Source organism: Dama dama, chromosome 9 (genome assembly GCF_033118175.1).
Source record: "Dama dama isolate Ldn47 chromosome 9, ASM3311817v1, whole genome shotgun sequence".
Lineage (NCBI taxonomy): Eukaryota > Metazoa > Chordata > Mammalia > Artiodactyla > Cervidae > Dama > Dama dama.
The window spans coordinates 9,167,722-9,188,659 of record NC_083689.1 but is presented as its reverse complement, the minus strand read 5'-3'; the positions used below and the strand labels follow the sequence as shown (position 1 = coordinate 9,188,659).

Genomic DNA, 20,938 nt, shown 5'->3' with positions numbered 1-20,938 from the left:
GAATAAATAAGAAAATGAAAAGTGAGACACAAAGTGGGAAATATATTCACAATACACCTGACACAAGACTTGTCCCAAGCGCATGATGAAAAAATGGGCCAGAACAAGGCTGCTGCGGGTCCGCAGTGGACTAACGCCAGTGCTGGTGCACAATCAGTGCTCAGGAAAGACAGCAGTGATGACCCTCACACCCAGGCCAGAAAGTCACCCGGCCAGCCCACAGTCCACCTGGCCGCCCCCTCAGGCCAGCTTCCCAGCCTGAAACCAAGGAGACTGAGCAAAGGGGGTATGCTGCCTGAGATGCAGGCCTTCTAGGCCTGGCCAACCCATGGTCCCCACCCCAGTGCCTCCGATGGAACCCCGTTCCTGTCGGAGGCCAAGGTAGAAACCGAAGGGGACTGAATGGTGGCAAGTAGGAGCAGTTCCAAGGCACAGCCAGATGTGCCCTGAGAGTAATCCAGGTGGCCCCGAGAGGGCCTGGAGCAAGCAGGGAAAAGATCGCGTTTCAAGGCCTGACGGCCACCTTCTGCTGGGTGGCTGCGGCCAGTGGCTTCTCCTTCTAGAGTGTAAGCGGGGGTGTACCAAGTCGCTGCAGTCATGTCCAACTCTGCGATCCTATGGACTGTAGCCCGCCGGGCTCCTCTGTTCATGGGGTTCTCTAAGCAAGAGTACTTGAGTGGGTTACCATTTCCTCCTCCAGAGAATCTTCTGAACCCAGGGATCAAACCTGCTTCTTTCACATCTCCTGCACTGGCAGGTGGGTTCTTTATCACTAGCGCCACCTGGGAAGCACTAGCAAGGGGGTGGGCATGAGCCAAACACTTGTGTGTCTACCTCAGACTTCCTCCTTTCCTGGAGGCAGGCTAAAGCAGCAAGAAGGAGCTCAGGTTGACAAAGGTGCCAAACACTGGCTCTGGCCGTCTTGGTTGGGACGGTGGGCAGCGTTTTGGGGAGAAGCTCCTACAGCCCTGGGTTGTCAGGAAAAGGAGATGGGACGCAGCTCCTGGAATCATCCCCACCCCTCCTGGAGGCCTTGCAGGGTCCAGCTCTGCTGAGCACCCACCTGTATCGCCTTTGACACCAGGCTCGATCCTGCTCCAGGGCCGTGACGCCGGCTGTGCTGCTGCCCAGACACGGGTGTGTCCGCCCGCTGCACACCCAGACCTCTGCGGTCACTATGGGCTCAGCACAGTCCCCACTGCGCTCCCACCAGGGTCCCCAGGTGCAGATGAGGCAGCAGTGACCTCCTGCCGAGCCTGACCAGGCACCCTGAACACAAGGCCCCGCCAGGCCAGGTCTGTTTCCCACTCAGCACAGAGGGTCTGCTGTGGCCCGAGAGCAGACAAGCCCCCTCCAGTCCCAGCCTGGCCACATCCACCGTCCTCTGTGACCCTGGCGGGTCACAGAAGGCCTCCGGCTCAGCCCCAAGTGACGCTGAAAGAAGTTTGCAGAACAAGCAGGGAGCGGGGTGGGAGGCTTTTATTTCACTTGTGTGTGGGTGGAGGGGGCCTGGACAGAGGGCAGCAGGCGGGGCAGGAGGGGCTGGAGCTTGGAAAGGGGCTGGGCGGGAGGAGGGCTGCCCCCAGGCCTGTTGGGAAGAGGACACTGGGACCGATCCCTGCTGGGACCTCACCCCAGGGGTGGGGTGGGAATTGGGTCTGGAGCAATGAGAGCCCCCTTGCTCCAGGCTGGATGTGGGGCCCGGGCCCTGCCTCGCTTTCCTCCAGTAGGGCTCAGTCCCTCCTGCTCGCGGGGCCACGTGACCCCCAAACCTCACTGCCCCCGCCCCAGGGGAGGGGGCTAGGCCAGTTAGGGCAGTGGACAGGGAGCCTGGGGGAGTTAGGGAGCACAGGGTGGGGTCCATGGTGAGTGGAGGGGATGGCGGCCACCTGGGCGGTCAGTTCCTGGCAGCGATGACCACAGAGAGCGCCACGCCCCCCAAGGCGACAGCAGTTGCCCCAAACAGCCACTTCCATGGGATGGACTGTGGATAAAGGAGAGGGAAGAGGTGGCTAGACAGTGGTCAAGACAGATGGTTTGCACCTCAGCTATCAACTACGGTCCCAACGGGCCTCCCAGGAAACCACTGCCTGAAAATGCCTTTCCTGCCTCTTGGAAAATTCCTACACCTGCACCAAAACTCAAGCGAAGTCTCCCCTCCTCTAGTACACCTCCCCTTCCCCTCTGCAGGAGCCCTCCAGATTGTGTTGCATCTTCTGCTCTGGCTCTGATCACACAGTGCTGGGGATTCTCTGTGTCCATGTCGCCAGCATGATCCAGCACGGCCCAGTTCAGGAAGACACTGATGTCTGCACAATGAAGCAACTCCCTCTGCATGGTGTACCCTGCACACAGCCCTCCTCTGGGAGCCTCCCTGCGCCCGCCGGCCCCTGCTCACCCAGGCACCCTTGCCAGGACACTTGGCAGGCAGCCGGCTGGGGTTGCCCAGCATCTTCCGGTACAGGGCGGTCTCCGTGCTCCTCTGGGCCGCGTGCTTCTTCACCAGCTTCGAGAGCTCTGCATGGATCGTCTGTGAGAGAAGGCTATTGGTAAGAGCAGAAGCCAACCACTGTTGCTAGCAGCCTGCCTCCCTGGGCCCGGGGGCTTGCTGGGGCTGGAACCACTGGGACATGGGAGTTGTCCACTACTCTCTGGGCATTAGCAAAGTAAGGAGTGCTGTCTACATCCTTCGAGGAAGCCAGAAGATGGGGTGGAACAAGGGTGGCCAGAAGAAAGTTTCTGAGAAGAAGTCTTCTGGGAAGGAAGCTGAAAACACTGACACTGGCCAGGCTGGCAGTGCCCTTGACCTCTGGAACCCCTGCTGAGGGTGAGCGCCCAGACTGCCTCTGCAGGGGTCAGAAAGGGCCTCAGCAGGCAGGCTGGGGCCCTGCAGTCACGTACCCCCTGCTACTGCCCAGATAGAAACTATAGGGGAGAGCCACAGCAAGAAAGATAAGGGGCAGACCACAAGTGGAACTTCCTGACAGGTCAGCATGGCAAGTCTCAGGGTGCCCCCGCTCTGCTCACCTTGTTGGAAGGTTCCAGCTTCAGGGCTGCTCTCAAGATGGGGATGGCCTCACTATACTCGCCTTGTTGGGCCAGCACCTGCGGGAGCAAGTGGGGAGTTATCACTTGGACCCAAGCTGGGCCATGTTCTCCTCCAAGAGACCCAGCCCTGCCATGCTCCCGGTCATCTGACTAGTTCCAAGTCTATCTCCAGCAACTGCCCCAGGGCTCCAGTCACCCCTATACTGCTCCCCGGAGCCCTCGGACTACCCGAGCGGCCACCAGACTCAGTGTTCTTTCCCGTGAATGCTGGTTTCACCGTGGGCAAGTGGCCCAGGCACTGGTCTCTCCCCCTCCCTCACCACCTTGGCTGACTCGAGAAGCCCGATGCTGCCAAAGCTTTGGCCACATCGAATGGTTCAGAGCCAAGCGTGTGACTCAAGCCAGCCAATGAGATCCAGCCGGAACCAGGCTGGGAGCACTGGGAGGCCAGTTGCTTAGCGGAAAGGATGGAGGCCTGGCACTTTTGGCATAGCAGGAGGGAGCATCTTGAGAGAGGAGTGTGCCTGAGAAATGAACACAGCAGGCAGACACAGTGAACTCCACAACACTGCTAAACACCTGGATCCAGCCGTGACTGAAGCCATCTAGGCCTGAAACTTGGCAGGTCCACAAGCCATCAGTTCCTCCTGCTTGAATCTGAGTGGGTTTCCATTACCTTTGACCAGCAGACCCAAATAGGTGTGAGGCTACAAGAACAGACAATCTCATTTCCCACAAGAGAATTCTTTCTAAACCCTGAAAAACAGGGACAGCATCTTTTCTCTCCTCACGTTTCTATACCCAAAAAGTACTTTATTTATTTTTTCATTTATTTTTATTAGTTGGCCAAAAAGTACTTTAAAAACGCTGGCTGGCCCCCTCAGGTCTCTGACAAACACACTAAATGACCCAGCATTTGCTTATACCTTAGTTTCCTCAGTTTACTGCTAAAAAATGCTGAAGGCACCCCTTCTCCCAGCAGAGAGAATGAACAGAGACAGGGACAAAAGCAGTGGACAGAGACAGTGGACCTGAGGTCAGGTCCACTTGGGCCAAGTCCCCCTGCACTCCACCTGTACTTCCTCAGCAGCTGTGTGTGCCTGGCTCTATTTGTAGGGCTAAGATGTAGCAGTGAATGAAAACACAAAGGGCTTCCCTGGTGGCTCAGTGGTAAAGAATCCGCCTGCAATGCAGGAGCCACAGGAGATGCAGGTTCAATCCCTAGGTCAGGAAGATCCCTTAGAGGAGGGCACAGCAACCCACTCCAGTATTCTTTTGCCTGGAGAATCCCAAGGACAGGGGAGCCTGGTGGGCTATATCCACAGGGTCGCAAAGAGTCGAACATAACTGAAGCGACTTAGCACGCAGACATACGACATACAAAATCCCCACCCTCTGGTAAGGGCAATGGACAAGAGGCTTGACATGTGCCGACACTGACAGTGACACGGGAAACAGGAAGACAGGGCAGAGGGGTTGTCGGGAGGCCGTCCTGAGGAGCTGACATCACAGCAAAGGCTTGGAGGAGACGAGGGAAGGACGCATGGGAGTGAATAGGGTATGAACAGCCCATGCAAAAGCACCGGGGTGGCAGCAGACCTAGCCCTGGTAACAACCAAGAGCAGACTGGAAGGTGATGGCAGAGGGAGAGACCACATGGCTTACAGCCTTGGAGTCCAGGAGAAGAGCCCAGCTTCTACTGAGGGAGAGGGCAGTCACAAAGGGTGACACGCGAGGAACAATTACGGATGGGCCAGGTGGCAGTGCTGGGCATCAGAGAGAACCCAAGACCCAGGGCTCGGCTCAAATGTGACCTCAGTCAAGGAACTGCTGTGACCCCAGCCACACCCCGGCACCTATCTGAACCTCAGTTTTCCCATCTGTACCCTGGGGAGCGTGGTTGGATGATGCTTATGCCCTTCTCAAGTCTGGGGTGGGAGACCAGCCTCACTGCACTGGGATGGGGGAGCCAGCCTGCCCACTGGGAGCCTGCGAGCTGCAGCTCACCTTGCCCTTGCGGAAGAGAGCCTTGATGTTGTCAGGCTGGTGCTCCAGCACAAGGCTGCAGGAGCGCAGTGCCGCGCGGTAGTGATCCAGCTTCAGCTGCGAGGCCGCCAGGTTGTTCAGACACTTCACCTTCAGCTGCAGGAGCTGCTCCTCCTCCTCGAACGTCATGTCCACTGGGGGGCGGACAGCACTCAACCACAGCTGCTATGACCATGCCTCTAGCCCTCCCCGCCGCCATCCAGCTGCAGAGGGACTAAGTGACCCAGGCCAAGCCCACCCCTCCGCACCTGGTGGTGGAGGAGACTGGGGGGAAGGGCCTCTGAGTGTCCCAGTGACAGGAGACGGGGTTTCCAAGCTCCCAGTGCTGTGGGACCTCTACCACCTACTCCTTGAGGGGACCTCAGGCCTTTCAGGCCCCAGCTTTCCCATCCTAACACAGGCTAAGACCAGCACCACCCTCAGGGCACTCCTAAGGAGTCTACAAAATGGAGCCTAAATGAACAAGGGCCTGATCACGGGACACGTGGATTGACGGTGTCTGCAGTCAACCGCATCTATCTGCACTCCATAACATTCCACTGACCTGGGATATAAGTCTAGAGACACCTAAGGAGGCTTAGTCACCCAGGGGGCTCAGTGGTAAGAATCTGCCTGCCAAGCAGGAGATGCAGGTTTGATCCCTGGCTTGGGAAGATCCCCTGGAGAAGGAAATGGCAACCCATTCCAGTATTCTTGCCTAGGAAATTCCATGGACAGAGGAACCTCGTGGGCCCCAGTCTATGGGGCTGCAAAAGAGTTGCCACCACCAGTGATACCTATAGGCTAGACATACTTGAACATCTACCCAGATTCTAGAATTTTTTAGAACATTTGAATCTGGGGCCCTCTGTGGCTTGAAGTTTCTAGCAATAGTCGGGATGGCTCTGCAGGGAGGTGCTGGGATTCGACCTGGCAGTCACCTTTGGCGCTGGAAGTGATGGCCTTGATGGCGAGGTCGTAGGAGTTGGCGGCCAGCACGAAGTCGGCCCGCTGGTAGTGAGCATTGCCACACTCCCGCTTCCGGTTGGCCAGGGCCACACGCTCCTGCCCTGTGAGCATCTCCAGGTCAGGCCCATCCACAGCAGTCTTCAGAGTCACCTCCAGGCACAGGGCCGCGTGCGGGGGGATGTACGGGCTCCTGCTGGGGGTGGGGTGGGGATAGCACTCAGACCCAGCGGCCACCGTGACTGGACCCGCAGGCACACTGGGTTGGCTCAGAGCGGGCGGGAAAGGGCTGTCAGCCCCTCCTCAGTAAAACACAGGCAAGTTAACTCTTGCTCCCCTCGAGCTCCATGACCCGGGGCAGGGGTCCGCTCCTGAGCCTCTGGTTCCTTCTTATAAAGGGTGCAGGCAGACGGGATGAGACGGGGACCAGCCTGTCCCACCCACTCCGGGAACCCCCCAGAGACCCTCGTGAGCAGCAGGCTCTCACCTGCCCTGGGGACCGTAGCAGTACTTGGAGTCAGCGGTGACCATGGCCGTCTCCCCCACGTCCATGAGCGGGACGCTGAGATCCAGGGCCTGGGGCGGGGGAGCAGAGCTCGTGGAGCAGCGCTGCACACCCCCCATGCCCACCACGCCTCCCCCCATCCACGCCCAGCCCTGCCCCACCCTCACCTGGATGACGTCACAGTCGCCCAGGGTGAACGTCAGCTCCGGCTCCTCCTGCACCCGCGTGCCGTTCTCCAGCGAGGTCTGCAGCTGGACCGTGACCACCTGGCCCTTGGTCGGGCGGCTGGAGCCTGGTGGGCCTGGGACCAGCGTCTTCTTCCTCAGCAGCCCGTTCCCTGCCAAGGGGAGGGAGCAGACAGCCTGTCCCAGAGCGGCCCGGACGGGTGGCTGCCTCTCCGGGGGGTGGCAGAGCACCAGGGCACAGCTGAGTTTTCGGTGACCCCTCTCCCACTGTCTGGGCAGGTGACCCCACGCCTCTGGGCCCCAGTGTCCCTGGCTGGACACTGGGCATGAAAGTACTGATTTGGGGACTGACGATAGTGGCCCCGGGATGGGCTCAGTGAATGCTGGCTGGTCTGTTATTTTAAGAAAATCAAGGCGGGCAGACATCCCTGGAGGTCCAGTGGTTAAGACTCCACCTTCCAATGCAGGGTTTGATCCCTGCTTGGGGAGCAAAGATCCTACACGCTGCAGGGCAACTAAGCCTGTGGACTGCCACTGCTGAGCCTGCTCCCCACAACTAGAGAAGCTCACACTCCATGACAGAGAAGAATCTGTGCACAGCAGTGAAGCTCGGGCACAGCCAAAAATGAAGACGGAATACATGAGGCTTCCCTGGTGGCTCAGTGGTAAAGAATCCACCTGCCAATGCAGGAAACACGGGCTCAATCCCTGATCTGGGAAGATCCCACATGCCACGAAGCACGTAAGCCGGTGCGCCACACCTATTCAGCCTGTGCACTAGAGCCCGGGAACTGCAACTGCTGCAGCCTGTGCTCAGCAACGAGAGAAGCCAGAGCAACAAGAAGCCCGCACACGAAAACGGGAGAGCAGCCCCTGCTCGCCAAAACTAGAGTAAAGCCGGAGCAGCGATGAAGATCCAGCACAGCCAAAAACAAATTAATTAAAAAGAAAACTTCTGTATAAAAACAAATCTAGTTAATTGTTAAATTAAAAATAATTTTTAAAAAGAAAATGGAGTTCCCTGGTGGCCTAATGGTTAGGATTCTGCGCTTTCACTGCTGGGGCCCAGGTTCAATCCCTCATCAGAGAACTGGGATCCCACAGTGGCCAAAAGAAGAAGAAAAAAAAATCTCAGCTCAGTGAGGGCAAAGGGCTGAGAAAAACCATCCTGCCTATCACAATCAAGGCAGCAGGGACGCCTAGAAAAGAGACTCTGGAGAACTACCCTGTCCTCTCTCCTTTGGTCCCAATCTCAGCCCTGAGACACCTGGATCTGAGTTTACCCAGCCATTAAATGGGGTGGCTGGGGCTTCTCCTGGTAACACCCAGTGAGTAGCTTGCTTGTTAGTAGAGTACCTGTGATGCCAGGAGTGTGTCTGACTAAAGCACCACATCACACGGAAAGACCTAAAAGCAAAAGTAACCCCTAGTTCCCCCCTCCAGCCACCAAGGAGACCACTATGTTCCTCCCCATACCCCAAACAATTTTGGGGATGGCCAGATGACCACAGCCAACACCTACTGAGTACCAGGCACAGGCCCCAGGCCCTCACAAATCCACTCAAGGAGACCCCCCCAACGATGACACCCACTGTCATCCCATTAAAACTGCTGGGGTGATAGAGGGCTTATACCTATGGGGCACAAGAGACTGACGTCATCTGCAGCCACCCAATGTACAAGAAGTACCTGTATTCTCTAACAGTCCCCAGGTCTGGAAAACACCGCCATGAGTCTGAGCAGACCCTCGTCTAAAGATAATGGGCAGGGAGATCTATTCATATTGTGGCATATTCCAGAGTGTTCCAAATTTCTGCAGTGCTCCCCAACTTATACCTGCTCCTGCATCGTTTCAGAATCACTTATCTAGTGGATGCCGAGGGATCCTGTGTCTTGAGGTTTCTGGACACTAACAGTGGGTATGTTGGTAGGATCTCAACTAGGCGTTGTCTCTTGCCAAGGAAACTCTGGGTAAATCACAGCCTCTCTCAAGGCCTCAGTTTCCTTGTCTAGAAGCCTGGATTCTGGCCTCAGAGAGTGGTTGGCTCAAATATAAACAAACAGAGCTATCCTCATGCTCACACAAGGAGCAGGGCAGTTCTTCGCATCAGTAGAGAAGAACTTCCCAAACTTTAATAGAGTCAAGGGGGCTGTGCAACCTTGGACAAATGCCTTCACCTCTCTGAGCCTGTTTCCCTAACTGTCAAACAGGGATATGGTAGGAATTACATCACGGGGTTGCTGTGGGGATAAAATTAGAGGATGCACAGGCCTGGCAAGAACCACTGCTTAGTAAACATCACCTGCTGTTTGTTTTCTTTTTAGGCATAGTAAAGCCTGTATCTGTAGTGGAGATGAAATCAGTACCAATTTGGTTTTACCAGTGTCCGTATCATTTGATACTATTTAGCATTAACGGTGATAGTAAGGATGCGCTATTATTTGTGTGGACATTAGTGTTATTTAGTGTACTAAATATCAGAACTAGGAGTACTATGTTTATCTTCCAGAGTTGCTGTGATGGAGTATGTGGTGGAGGGTGCGGCACATATGGGTTCTCCTAGTTTCTCTTCCAGGACTTTTCTGAACACTGAGCACACTAATGAAGACCACGAATGGGATGTTCCACAAATCTATTTGACCTTAGGACACAGTTCGGGGGCGGGGGTCAGGCACTGGTCAGACAAGTGCCAAGAAAAGGAATGGAGGTTGAGAGCTCTGTGTAGCTCTGAGCAGGTGATTCAGCGTCTCTGAGTCCTGTTAGCAGCTCTGAGAAAGCAAATCATATGTGTGTGTGTGTGTGACAGAGAAAGACAAGAAAAGGGCTCATAAACATGAAGTGTCTCAAGCAATTGCCTGTGGCTAGTGATCACCGTGGTTACCACGTTTTACTTCCAATCTCCTTCACGACAGAGATGGGGAAGCCAGGCTCAGGAGAGGAGAAGGCCTAGGCCAAGGTCACTCCTGAACCTGAGCTGTCTGGGCGCCATGGGTCAACCCGAGCCACCCCTGCTCCTTACCCAGGATGTCCAGCCACTCGTCGGGGGCCGGGGCGGGTTCAGGCTCGGGCTCCATGGCGGCCAGGAACTCTCGGGCCAGGGCCCCGGGCTGCTCGGCCTCCTCCAGTGGGGGCTGCCCCACATCCTCAAGTGGCGGCAGCTCACTCAGGTCCTCCTCTTCTTCCTCCTCCTCGCCCTCAGCATCTTCCACCCCGTCCAGCACCTCGAAGTCCTCAAGTGGTGGGACCCCAGCAGGTGGCGGAGCAGTGGGCTCAGGGTCTGCAGCAGAGGGCTCAGCACAGGATGCCATGCTGCTGGGGGGATGGGAATTGGCCCTGGTGGGGGGAATGGACGGGGGTAAGAATTCCACCACACCCCTCAAATCTCCTCTGCCTCCATTCCCCACACTTGCTGTGTGACTCAGGGGCTCCAGGCCTTAGTTTCCTCATCTGTACAGTGGGTAGAACAACAATCCCGGTTTGTTCCAAGGACTTGACAACCCACTCACCAAACCCTGGCGTCAGGTTCAAACAGCAGTAGCTATTATTAGAGTTAATTATTATTTAATCTTTATAAACACGCTGGGAAGTAGAGAACATCCCCTTGCAGAAAAGGAAATTGAGGCCCAGAGTGGCAAAGCCATTTGCCCAAGGTCACAGAGCAAGCCAACCACAGGATGCAGGATTTGGAACCTGGGGCTTTTATCTGCCCAGAGTGGGTGCTGGGATTTTTTTTCCGGGGGACAACCCCTGAGATCTTGGGGAGGCCATTTTTAGAGCCCAAGAGAAAAATAAAGTGAATCTTTACCAGGGCTCCCCACCTTCAGTTGTCCCATCTCCTAAGGGGAGCCTCCCAGAAACCCCAAGGCATTCCTTCGCAATACCTTCCTGAACCTAATACCACCCCCCAACACCAGGGACTTTGGCCCAAACCATTTCCTAGGAGCCCCTTCTCTCCTCAGGCCTTCTTGACCACCTCCAAAGTAGCCTCTCCCTTACAGAAGTGGTCGACGCCCCCACAGCTTCTTCCCTGGACCATCAAGAACTGACCCCCTCGCCTAGGCCCCAAGCTCTGGAGGTGATAAAGCCGTCATTCTAACCCACAGCATCTCCTCCCTAACTCTCACCTGCCTGCTCTTTCCGGGCTCGGGTCCCATTTTCTGAGACCCTCCCAGCCCCAACCCCCACAATCCCCTGCGCTCGCATAAATAGCCCTCCCCCCACCCCAACCACCGCCCCCAGCCCGGACCAGCTTCCCCCACAGCTGGTCTGTCGCCCCTAAACACTTTGATCTCCCCAGACGCCCCCTTCCCACTCCCATAACACCCTACGCTCTCCAGAAGCCCCCTGCCCCGGCCTGGCCCTCCGTCAACCTCCCACCCCAGTCCCCAACGCCCCACGCCTATTTGACGCCACCAGTCTGGGGCTCCCGACCCCCCGCAACCCTCGGGCACCCCCGGCCCTGCACGACTCAGCCGGCAGCGCCCCTACCCGCTGCCCTTGACCCTCCGTGGCCCCCACTCCTAGTCGCCCCCACCAGGTAGCACTCCCTCCGGCACTCCGACCCCCGGCGCCCCCCGGCTCGCCTCCCCCGCGGCCCTTCACCCCGCCTAGCAGTCGCAGCCCCTGCCGCGCCAGGCCCCGGACTAGCCCAGGCCCGGGCAGTGCTTCGGGCCGACGCGGCCCCGCTGGCGCCCCGGGACACGTGCCTCCGGCTCCGGGACCCCAGCCTGGGGTCCTGCGCCCCCCTCCCCGCCCCCAGCCGCGGCCGCCGCGCCTCGGGAACCAGGCTCTGGCGCCCAGCCCCGCCCTCACCGCAGCCATTGGACGCCGCCGCAGTGACTACAGCGTCCATTGGTCTGCGCGCACGTCTATCTCCGGCACAGGCACCGCCCCCTTCCTGCTTGTATCAGCGGGGCTTTCTTAAAGGGGCAGAGGCCGCCGCGCCACCCCCGAACGGGGGTGGGGGCGGGGGGTAGAGCGGGGGCGGGAGCCGGGGTAAGGGTGAGGGTGCTGTAGATCGTAGTCGGTTCACAGGTCAGCACCGCGCAGCCTGGCCAGACAAACCGCTTGTCTGACGTTCGGCTCATCTGCGAAATGGGGATAAACACCTCTATCGACGCACTCTCACCTTGAGGGATGTTGGGAGGACAGCTTTAAATGGTACTTTCTCAAGGAACTCAGGTTTGCGGGTCAGGGCAGTTCTGAGACTGCTGGATAACCCACCCTGAATCCCTAGTTACTTCTATGGATCACAGGCTCCGAGGAAGAGCAACGTGCCCAAGGGCACACGGAGCCTTGGTACCCCTCCCCCACCCCCACCCCCGGCGCAACGTGGTCTGTCTAATCCCGGGAAGGTTGCCGGGTGCAAACTGGAGGAACTCAATAATGGCTAGGTTAACTGCTCAAAGAGCAGGGCCACTGGGAGGAATCCCGCCTCCCTTCCTCCCCTGCGGGAGTATGATAAGGTACCCATGGCCCCAAGGAGAAGGTGGCAGCTTTGATTAGAAGGGTTTTTATGGCTCGTGTTTTGAAAGGAGGGCACTTACTCCTCCTTCACTGTATTTTTTTTTTTTTTTTTTTTTCTTCCCGGCAGTTACCCCCTTCCAGAATGATCTTGCTAATTCTTTGGCTTCCCCCCAGCTCTTCTCCATTCTGGAAAGAATTTTGCCTGTTTTATCCTTACCACCTCCTTGAATGATGCTTAGGGTCTATGGGAGTTCAATATATGAATGAGTAACTGAATGAATTAATGAATAAATGAAACGCTGGCTTTTGGAGGTAGCTAACATTGTGGGAGGTAACTCGCTTTTGGAGATAATTTGTCAGATAGGAGCTCTGAGGTCCCCTCCTACTGGAAGCCCTCCCTGAGCTCCCCAAGGCAAGACTAGGTGTTTTGTTTGTCTTGGTATACTTCATAGGTGATTCACTTCTGTCTGTGCCATCAGTTGACTTCTGCCTCTCCCAGTAGATTGGAAGACCCTCCAAATCTGGGAAGAATATGTTTCTCATCGTTTTAGTCCTGAGACCTACATAGTGATTGTGCCTGGCACAAAACAGGGAGAGGTGTCCCGGAAATCACTGTGGAAGGAAGAAGCGGCGGTAAGGTACCAGGATTATGTGAAACTGCCTGGGAAGGAATAGCAAGTAAACTTTGGGCCAGTCCTGGTTCTGAGGGACTTGGACTAATCTCTGTTCATCTCTGAATCTGTTTCATCTGCATAATGGAGTCACTTACCCAACCAGTCCCACCCTTGTTATAGGGGCAGAAGGAACTATAGTAAACAACAATAGTACAAAAACAATTAAAATGAACAAATATAAAGTAATAACATCAACAATAATGGTAATAAAATAGTGACTGGCAGGTGTCAGAGATGTAGGCAAACACTTTAAGTGTTCTTAATCCTCACATCAGCCTTGTGAGACAAATACTCTGATATTTAGAAGCCACGTCATTGGCTGTGTATAGAGCTGCAATTGTCAGGTTCTCCCAGTGAACTGAGCTTTTTATTATTATGATATGCTCCTCTTTATGCTTCCTGCCTGAGAGTGGACTTTGGTATAAAAATCACACACCTAAAAAAATAAATAAATAAATAAAAATCACACACCTATTCTCCATTGGTGCATGTTTTAAATGCTCCATTCTCTTCCACCTTTATGTATCCTTGTGTTATTCATGTGCCCCTTGTAAGCAGCAAAGAACTGGGTTTTGCTTTTTTGGAGGGGGGGGTGTTGCTTTTTGATTCGGTCTGCCCATCCTTGCCTTTTAACTAGGGCATTTGGTCTGTTTACATTTAATGTAATTATAGACATATTTAGACTTAAATCTGCCTTTTTATGTGTTTTTTGCCACCTAATTTTTCTCTCTCTTGTCTTCTTTAGGATTGGATGTGAATGTTTTGGTAAGACTCTATTATCCTCACTTTACAGAGAGGAAAACTGAGGCACAGATTAATGAAGGATAAGATGGGCCCGGTCTTTTATACCCTTTGAACTTCTCTTCCAGCCAGGCAGCTGGATATTGCACAAACAATAAAGCAGATAAATATCTAGTTGCAGCTTTGGTGAGTGCTTTGCAGGAAATAAAACTGGAAAAAGTAGGAGAGAAAGGTTTCCTGTCCCCAGCCTTAGGTTTCCCCTAACCAATGTCACCATCGCTGGGCTGACTGGGCATTCCCACTCCTTCCCACCCTCTCTCTCAAATACACAGAAGAGGAAAATATTTTCTCACCTCTACTCCACTGTGCACAAAACCTTTGGAGCCAGCCAAGTCCCTTTTGGCCTCAATGTGCAGCCCCCACCCCTTCCAGGACCCTTATAAATGTTGCCTGGCCTCCAACAGAGCCCGAGACCCACTGAAAAGTTTCTGCAGTCTGGGCCTCTTCTGTTACAGCCTGCAGACAGAGTCATGGTTCTACTTTTCCCAGCAGCCATCACCCAGACTCTTCTCAGCACTGACTGCTGTCTGGCTCCGGAGGTTCCAATATTTGTAAAAGATCCAAGCCACACTACATGCTTTCACACCATCCTGTCTTTGTTCCTGTGATCCCTTCAGCCCTGAATGATTGTCAGCACCCAGAAAACTCCTAATCCTACCTCAAAACTCCATCCAAGGAACTTCCCAGGTGGTCTAGTGGCTAAGACTCCACATTCCGAACGCAGGGGGCCTGTGTTCAGCTCCTGGTTGGGGAACTAAATCCCACATGCCACAACTAAGAGTTTGCATGCCGCAACTAAGATTCTACGTGCTGCAACTAAGATTTTGCATGCTGCACCGAAGATTGAAGATTCCATGCACTGCAGCTAAGACTTGGCAGAGCTGCTCTGGCCACCAGGCTCCCTATGGGACACAGCAGTGAGCACACGCTTGGAAGCAGGGCTCACCATCTTGGACCACCAGTGTCCCCCACATGGGCCCCTGCATCTGGAGAACCTGCATACTGACCTCCCCAACCCCCAAGATCTATCCCACAAAGATGCTTGGAAATGGGCTTTTCAAGACCCCAGCTAGGAAATCAGGAGACGATTCCTGAAGAGTCTGCCTCCTTTTTCTTCTTATTCTTAACAAAACGTGCGCACTAAAGCTGCTCTTTCTTTCTTTCTTTCTTTTTTTTTTTTTTTTTAATATTTATTCATTTGGCTACGCTGGGTCTTAGTTGCAGCATGCAGAATCTAGTTCTCTGACCAGGGATCTAACCCAGACCCCCTGCATTGGGAGCACGGAGTCTTAGCCACAGGACCACAGAGAAGTCCCAAAGCTTCCATTTCTTTAAAAAAAAAAAAAAAAAAAAAACTCCATCCAGATGTACCTGCTTCCTGGCCTTGAAAAGTCTTCATACCCAATTCTTCAGGTTCCTCCAGCCTTCAGTCTTTCCTCCCTCTAGCACAACACTGTTTCCTTCAGGGCTGGGAGTGTCTGTGTTGGACTCTACTTCATTATCCAAGGCTAGGCAGGGACTGAGTATTTTCTGGATCCTCAGAATACAGGCCAAACCCTGAAAGGGTGGCTAGAGTTTACTAAATAATTTTTTAAATTGTTGGTTGAACTATAAGAATGTATAAGAATCCTCACCAGCATTAACTTTTCAATGAATGAAGGCAAGAGAGCATGGGAGTAATAATACAGTTTACCCACAGATAACCCTCAGTTTATCAAGGGCTTAAAATGGGCCAAGTGTTATAAGGAATTAACCCTGCAGGATTCATAAGGTTAAACCACTTGCTCAAGGACAGTCAGCTAGGATGTGACAGCTGGAATTTTAACTCAGATATGTCTGTTTCTTGGGCCCTCAAAGAGTATTCCATGTGCCCAAAGGCATGTGTGTATCTCTCAAGCTCTTAGCAACCATAAGAGACAGATGCTGTGTTACCTAGACTCACAGTTAACAAATTGAGACCCTGAAAAATTAGACATGTAATACAGAGCATCACATGATAAGACCTCAATAACTAATGATACTTGCTAACACTTACCTAGGGCTTCCCTGGTGTCTCAGAGTAAAGAATCCACCTGTCAATGCAGCAGACATGGGTTTGATCCCCGGGTTGGGAAGATCCCCTGGAGAAGGAAATGGCAACTCACTCTAGTATCCTTGCCTGGGAAATTCCATGGACAGAGGGGCTTGGTGGGCTACAATCTATGGGGTTGCAAAAGACTCAGACACCATTTAGTGACTAAACAACAACACTTGTCTAGCAATTTCTATTTGCTCTACTCTTTCATGTGTTTAACTTGGGTTATCTAACTTAAGAATGCATCCTATCTCAGTATAAATCATGGTTTTTGGTATAGACACAAGGGGACAGATAATAGAACTAAAAATAGATGTGTGTATGCATGGGTTTTTAGACATACATGTATTTCCTAACTCTGACTGATGAGAGAGTTTCTAAGCAATACCACCTGGGTAGCAGCAACACCTAGATCTTGGTGTCTAAATACCATTCTCCAAGAAAAGGAACCAGGCTCCTTGGAGAAAAGACTGATAGCAGGGATATTCCAAAGTAAGCACAGAAAATCTTGTGGTGCCAAAAGTAAGGAATTACTCACAGAAACACTGAAACATATTAAACGGACGCAGGAACTAACTTAAAGGGCCAGCAAAATAAATAATATAGAAATTAATTATAAGCCACAAAAAAAATACTCATGACTTCATGGTGATATAAATACTTGAATAAATACATAATTGAGAAGAATGGACAGCTCTTGTTTACAATAGAATTACATTAAAAGGCACCTTTATGCAAACAACCATAGTAATAATTATTGCTGCCAGGAGCGATGGATGACTGCTAAAACTAAAAGGCAAAAAATATGTTAAAAACAAAACAACAACAAAAAACAACTAAAAAGCCAAGGGTATTCATATGGTCTCTTAAGTATCCCCCCCCCCATAGGATACTTATTAATTGCAAAAAATAGTTACTTGACAGTTGAGAAATAAGAAGATACTGCCTTAAGTAAGTAATCGAAGTCAACATCACCAACAATGAGACACAGCAACATCCCAGTGCCTCCTGATAGAGGATGCATTGAGAAGGACACTATGTCACTTTTGTGGGGTTCCTGCCCAAGTGGCTTAACTTTGGTCTAAATGTGAGAAAATATTAAAGAAGTCCATAATCATAGTTATTCCAACAAAACCAGTGGCTCTTTAGTTCTTCTTCTCTTTCTGCCATAAGGGTGGTGTCATCTGCATATCTGAAGTTATTGATGTTTCTCCTGGCAATCTTGATTCCAGCTTGTGCTTTATCCAGCCTGGCATTTCGAATAATGTACTCTGCACGTAAGTTAAAATAAACAGGGTGACAATATACAGCCTTGACATACTCATTTCCCAATTTGGAACCAGTCTGTTGTCCCATGTGTGGTTCTAACTGTTGCTTCTTGACCTGAATACAAGTTTCTCAGGAGGCAGGTAAGTTGGTCTGGTATTCCCATCTGTAAGAGTATTCCACACTTTATTGTGATCCACACAGTCAAAGGCTTTAGTGTAGTTGATGAAGCAGAAGTAGATGCTTTTCGGGAGTTCTCTTGCTTTTCTATGATCCAGCGGATTTAGGCAATTTGATCTCTGGTTCCTCTGCCTTTTCTAAATCCAGCTTGAACATCTGGAAGTTCTCGGGTCATGTACTGTTGAAGCCTGGCTTGGAGAATTTTGAGCATTTCTTCGCTAGCATGTGAGATGAGAGCAATTGTGCGGTAGTTTGAGCATTCTTTGGCATTGCCTTTCTTTGGAATGAAAACTGACCTTTTCCAGTCCTGTGGCCACTGCTGAGTATTCCAAATTTGCTGGCATATTGAGTGCAGCACTTCCACAGCATCATATTTTAGGATTTGAAATAGCTCAGCTGGAATTCCATCACCTCCATGAGCTTTGCTCACAGTGATGCTTCCTTAAGACCCACTTGACTTAGCAGTTCAGAATGTCTGGCTCTAGGTGAGTGATCACACTATCGTGGTTATCTGGTCATTAAGGTCTTTTTTGGGTACAGTTCTTCTGTGTATTCTTGCCACCTCCTCTTAATATCTTCTGCTTCTGTTAGGTCCATACCATTTCTGTCCTTTATTGTGCCCATCTTTGCATGAAATGTTCCCTTGGTATCTCTAATTTTCTTGACGATATCTCTAGTCTTTCCCAGTCTATTGTTTTCCTCTATTTCTTTGCATTGATCACTGAGGAAGGCTTTCTTATCTCTCTTTGCTATCCCTTGGAACTCTGCCTTCAGCTAGGTATATCTTTCCTTTTCTACTTTGCCTTTTGCTTCTCTTCTTTTCTCAACTATTTGTAAGGCCTCCTCAGACAACCATTTTGCCTTTTTGCATTTCTTCTTCTTGGGAATGGTTTTGATCACCACCTCCTGTAACAGTGTCATGAACCTCCATCCATCATTCTTCAGGCACAGGAACTTAGAGACTACAAAATGGCCTGGGTTTCCTAAGAAGGAAGCTAAGATAATTCTTTGATAGACAAGATTACATTATTCCTACAAGTTTCCCCTCTTTTATGATATATTTTTACTCTTTCAATCAGTTAGCATGAGATGGCTCTCATGTTCTGATGTGTCTAATAGTAAGAGACTGTTCTGGTAGGGTTTCTGCAGACTGTTTATTTTTTTATTTTTATTTTTCGATCTTAGGTAATTTTATTTTTATTTATTTTTTATTTTTATTTTTTTTATTAGTTGGAGGCTAATTACTTCACAACATTTCAGTGGGTTTTGTCATACATTGACATGAATCAGCCATAGAGTTACACGTATTCCCCATCCTGATCCCCCCTCCCACCTCCCTCTCCACCCGATTCCTCTGGGTCTTCCCAGTGCACCAGGCCCGAGCACTTGTCTCATGCATCCCACCTGGGCTGGTGATCTGTTTCACCATAGATAATATACATGCTGTTCTTTCGAAACATCCCACCCTCACCTTCTCCCACAGAGTCCAAAAGTCTGTTCTGTACATCTGTGTCTCTTTTTCTGTTTTGCATATAGGGTTATCATTACCATCTTTCTAAATTCCATATAATGTGTTAGTATGCTGTAATGTTCTTTATCTGTCTGGCTTACTTCACTCTGTATAATGGGCTCCAGTTTCATCCATCTCATTAGAACTGATTCAAATGAATTCTTTTTAACGTCTGAATAATATTCCATGGTGTATATGTACCACAGCTTCCTTATCCATTCATCTGCTGATGGGCATCTAGGTTGCTTCCATGTTCTGGCTATTATAAACAGTGCTTCTGCAGACTGTTTAGTAAGGACAGTTTCTATTGATCTTAAGAGAAGACCTCTAATACAAGGGATTATACAATATCACATTAGGGCCATTCCTTCAAATACAAAATTAGGGAGGTCAGGACAGAGATCATTATTATACCTTTCCATTTGCCCCCCCCCGCCCCCCCGCCCCAACCATTGTTCCACCAGACTGGAGAAAGGATCATTTTCCCTGAGTTTTTAGCCAGCTTATTAGCCAAGGTGGTCAGCCCTTGCAGGGCTCTTGTTATTCTGCCATCAGGGGTGGTGGTGTTGGGTATGAAAGTACAACACTGACCTCCTGTCATAACACATGCTCCCCCTTTCCTGCCAGGATCATGTCTAAGGCAGTCGGTTCTCCCAGCTGGTCATCTTACTGGTTGAGTCTAATTGTTCTGCTAATCCTTGACAGTGTCTCTAGGATAGCTGACAAAACTCTGCTGGTTATAATAAATGTAGTTTATCCAATCCACATTTTTACTGATGGTGGACCACTAGAATAATATTGATTCAAATTCTGATATCTGGTTTCTAGCCTTGAATTCATTAGGGGCATCCCTGGGAACTCTAACTGAGTCCATGTAAACATGTGGATCACATGACCCACCATGCCTGGTGACATCTCTCTCGCGTCTATGTCTGGTTTGTACTGGGGTTGAGTCGGGGTAGAAATCCCAGAGTGAAACGGACAGCCAATTGAACTAAAGTGCGAGTTCCACTGCAGTCAGCCGGAAGAACCCCAAGCAGTGGTTCTCCACAGTACCACCAGACATCCATCTGGGTCATCAACAATGCAGATGGATTGCTGCTCTCAAAGGACTGGCTTTCTCTGCACCCAGATACATTGCCCAGGAATGCTAATTGCTCCCCCACAGACAGAGGCACGAGGTGTAATTAGTGTCATGGAATGGGGGTCAGACAGTCTTTGGGGGCCTATTGGAACCTTTCACAGTCAGGAACAACAGTGACTAGGTCTTACAGGATTTATTGCCCCAGGCTGTATTGTCCTGAAAGAGGGATATCGTGCATCCCACGCCCATAGGGTCTGAAGTCCATCCAAGTGGGAATGGTACCACCTGGGCTTCCGGCCTACCTGCAGCAAAGTGTAACAACTGCTCTTGTTTAAAGCTTGGACAGAATATCTAATCCATTCCACCCAGGCATTTGTTTTCCCATATCCAGTCTCCATCTCTATGGTTTGGTGTAAATCCTTCCCCTCTACCATGGTGACCTTAGTAGGGTCATTGGGAACTGGGGGTTGAATTGGTTCAGAAGTTTTGCATCTGTGGCACTAATTAGGAGGTAATTTTTAACAAGTGTAATAGCTAATCTGTCCCAGATATGTCTGCCCCTAGTCCACACCAGGGCTTCCCTGGTGGCTCAGGCGGTAAAGAATCTGCCTGCAATCCCTGGGTTGGGAAGATCCCCTGGAGGAGGCCATAGCAACCCACTACAGTGTTCTTGCCTGGAGAATCCCCACGAACAGAGGAGCCTGGCGGGCTATGGTCCATGGGGTTGCAAAGAGTCAGACACGACTAAGCAACTAAGCGCGGTACAGTCCATACCAACGCTCAAGAGATGGACTGGTTTTCCCTGGTTTTATCATTAACAGGATGGGTTATGTTGTAGATTCCCACAATCATCTCCGGGTACTCCCCTTGTCAGGGGTAATCTATCTTTTACTTGCGCTAGGGTGGGAGCTGCTTTATGTGGCTCAGCCATGTAACCCCCATACTGGGTAATCCACCATACTTCGGCCCAACTAGAGCAGAGGCGTTGGTGTGGATCATTTCTTGACATGCCCCATATTGCTTCAGGACAAAGGTACTTATGTTCTATAGATAGCTGTGTAGGTCATCACAAGGTAACACCTGGCAAGCATCAGATTTCACAGGTCACATTAATGTGACCACCTGCTCGTGGTCACATTAATAATTAAGTTGA

At 51.4% G+C, this 20,938-nt stretch overlaps 1 protein-coding gene and 1 long non-coding RNA gene across 4 annotated transcripts; one reads left to right on the top strand and one right to left on the bottom strand.

Annotated features, from left to right (window-relative positions):
• Positions 1 to 1,463: 1,463 nt before the first annotated feature.
• On the bottom strand, positions 1,464 to 11,529 carry FKBP8 (FKBP prolyl isomerase 8). 3 transcript variants are annotated; one of them, XM_061149802.1, is made up of 9 exons: positions 11,437 to 11,529; positions 9,750 to 10,063; positions 6,712 to 6,881; positions 6,527 to 6,615; positions 6,015 to 6,235; positions 5,056 to 5,228; positions 3,028 to 3,105; positions 2,399 to 2,530; positions 1,464 to 1,984 (listed from the first exon to the last, which is right to left on the bottom strand). In XM_061149802.1, exons 2-9 carry the CDS (start codon positions 10,036 to 10,038, stop codon positions 1,898 to 1,900), a joined length of 1,239 nt encoding a protein of 412 aa, XP_061005785.1. In that variant the 5' UTR covers positions 10,039 to 10,063; positions 11,437 to 11,529; the 3' UTR covers positions 1,464 to 1,897. The 3 variants fall into 3 exon arrangements, with proteins under 3 accessions (XP_061005785.1, XP_061005784.1, XP_061005786.1); XM_061149801.1 differs by having other exon boundaries at positions 11,333 to 11,477; XM_061149803.1 differs by having other exon boundaries at positions 6,015 to 6,232; positions 11,333 to 11,477.
• A 219-nt stretch (positions 11,530 to 11,748) lies between these two features.
• LOC133061186 (uncharacterized) lies at positions 11,749 to 13,754 on the top strand. Its single transcript, XR_009693964.1, has 3 exons — positions 11,749 to 11,890; positions 12,699 to 12,829; positions 13,616 to 13,754. It is a non-coding gene; the product is annotated as an uncharacterized LOC133061186 (long non-coding RNA).
• Positions 13,755 to 20,938: the final 7,184 nt, after the last annotated feature.

Bases quoted from the DNA above. Each gene is read 5' to 3' on its own strand.
- FKBP8 (XM_061149802.1), bottom strand. From the start codon at position 10,038: ATGGCATCCTGTGCTGAGCCCTCTGCTGCAGACCCTGAGCCCACTGCT. The intron at 6,616-6,711 runs GTGAGGGTGGGG...CCCCCGCCCCAG, and splicing joins GCGACTGTGACGTCATCCAG to GCCCTGGATCTCAGCGTCCC. The intron at 1,985-2,398 runs GTGAGCAGGGGC...CTTTATCCACAG, and splicing joins GTCCTGGCAAGGGTGCCTGG to TCCATCCCATGGAAGTGGCT.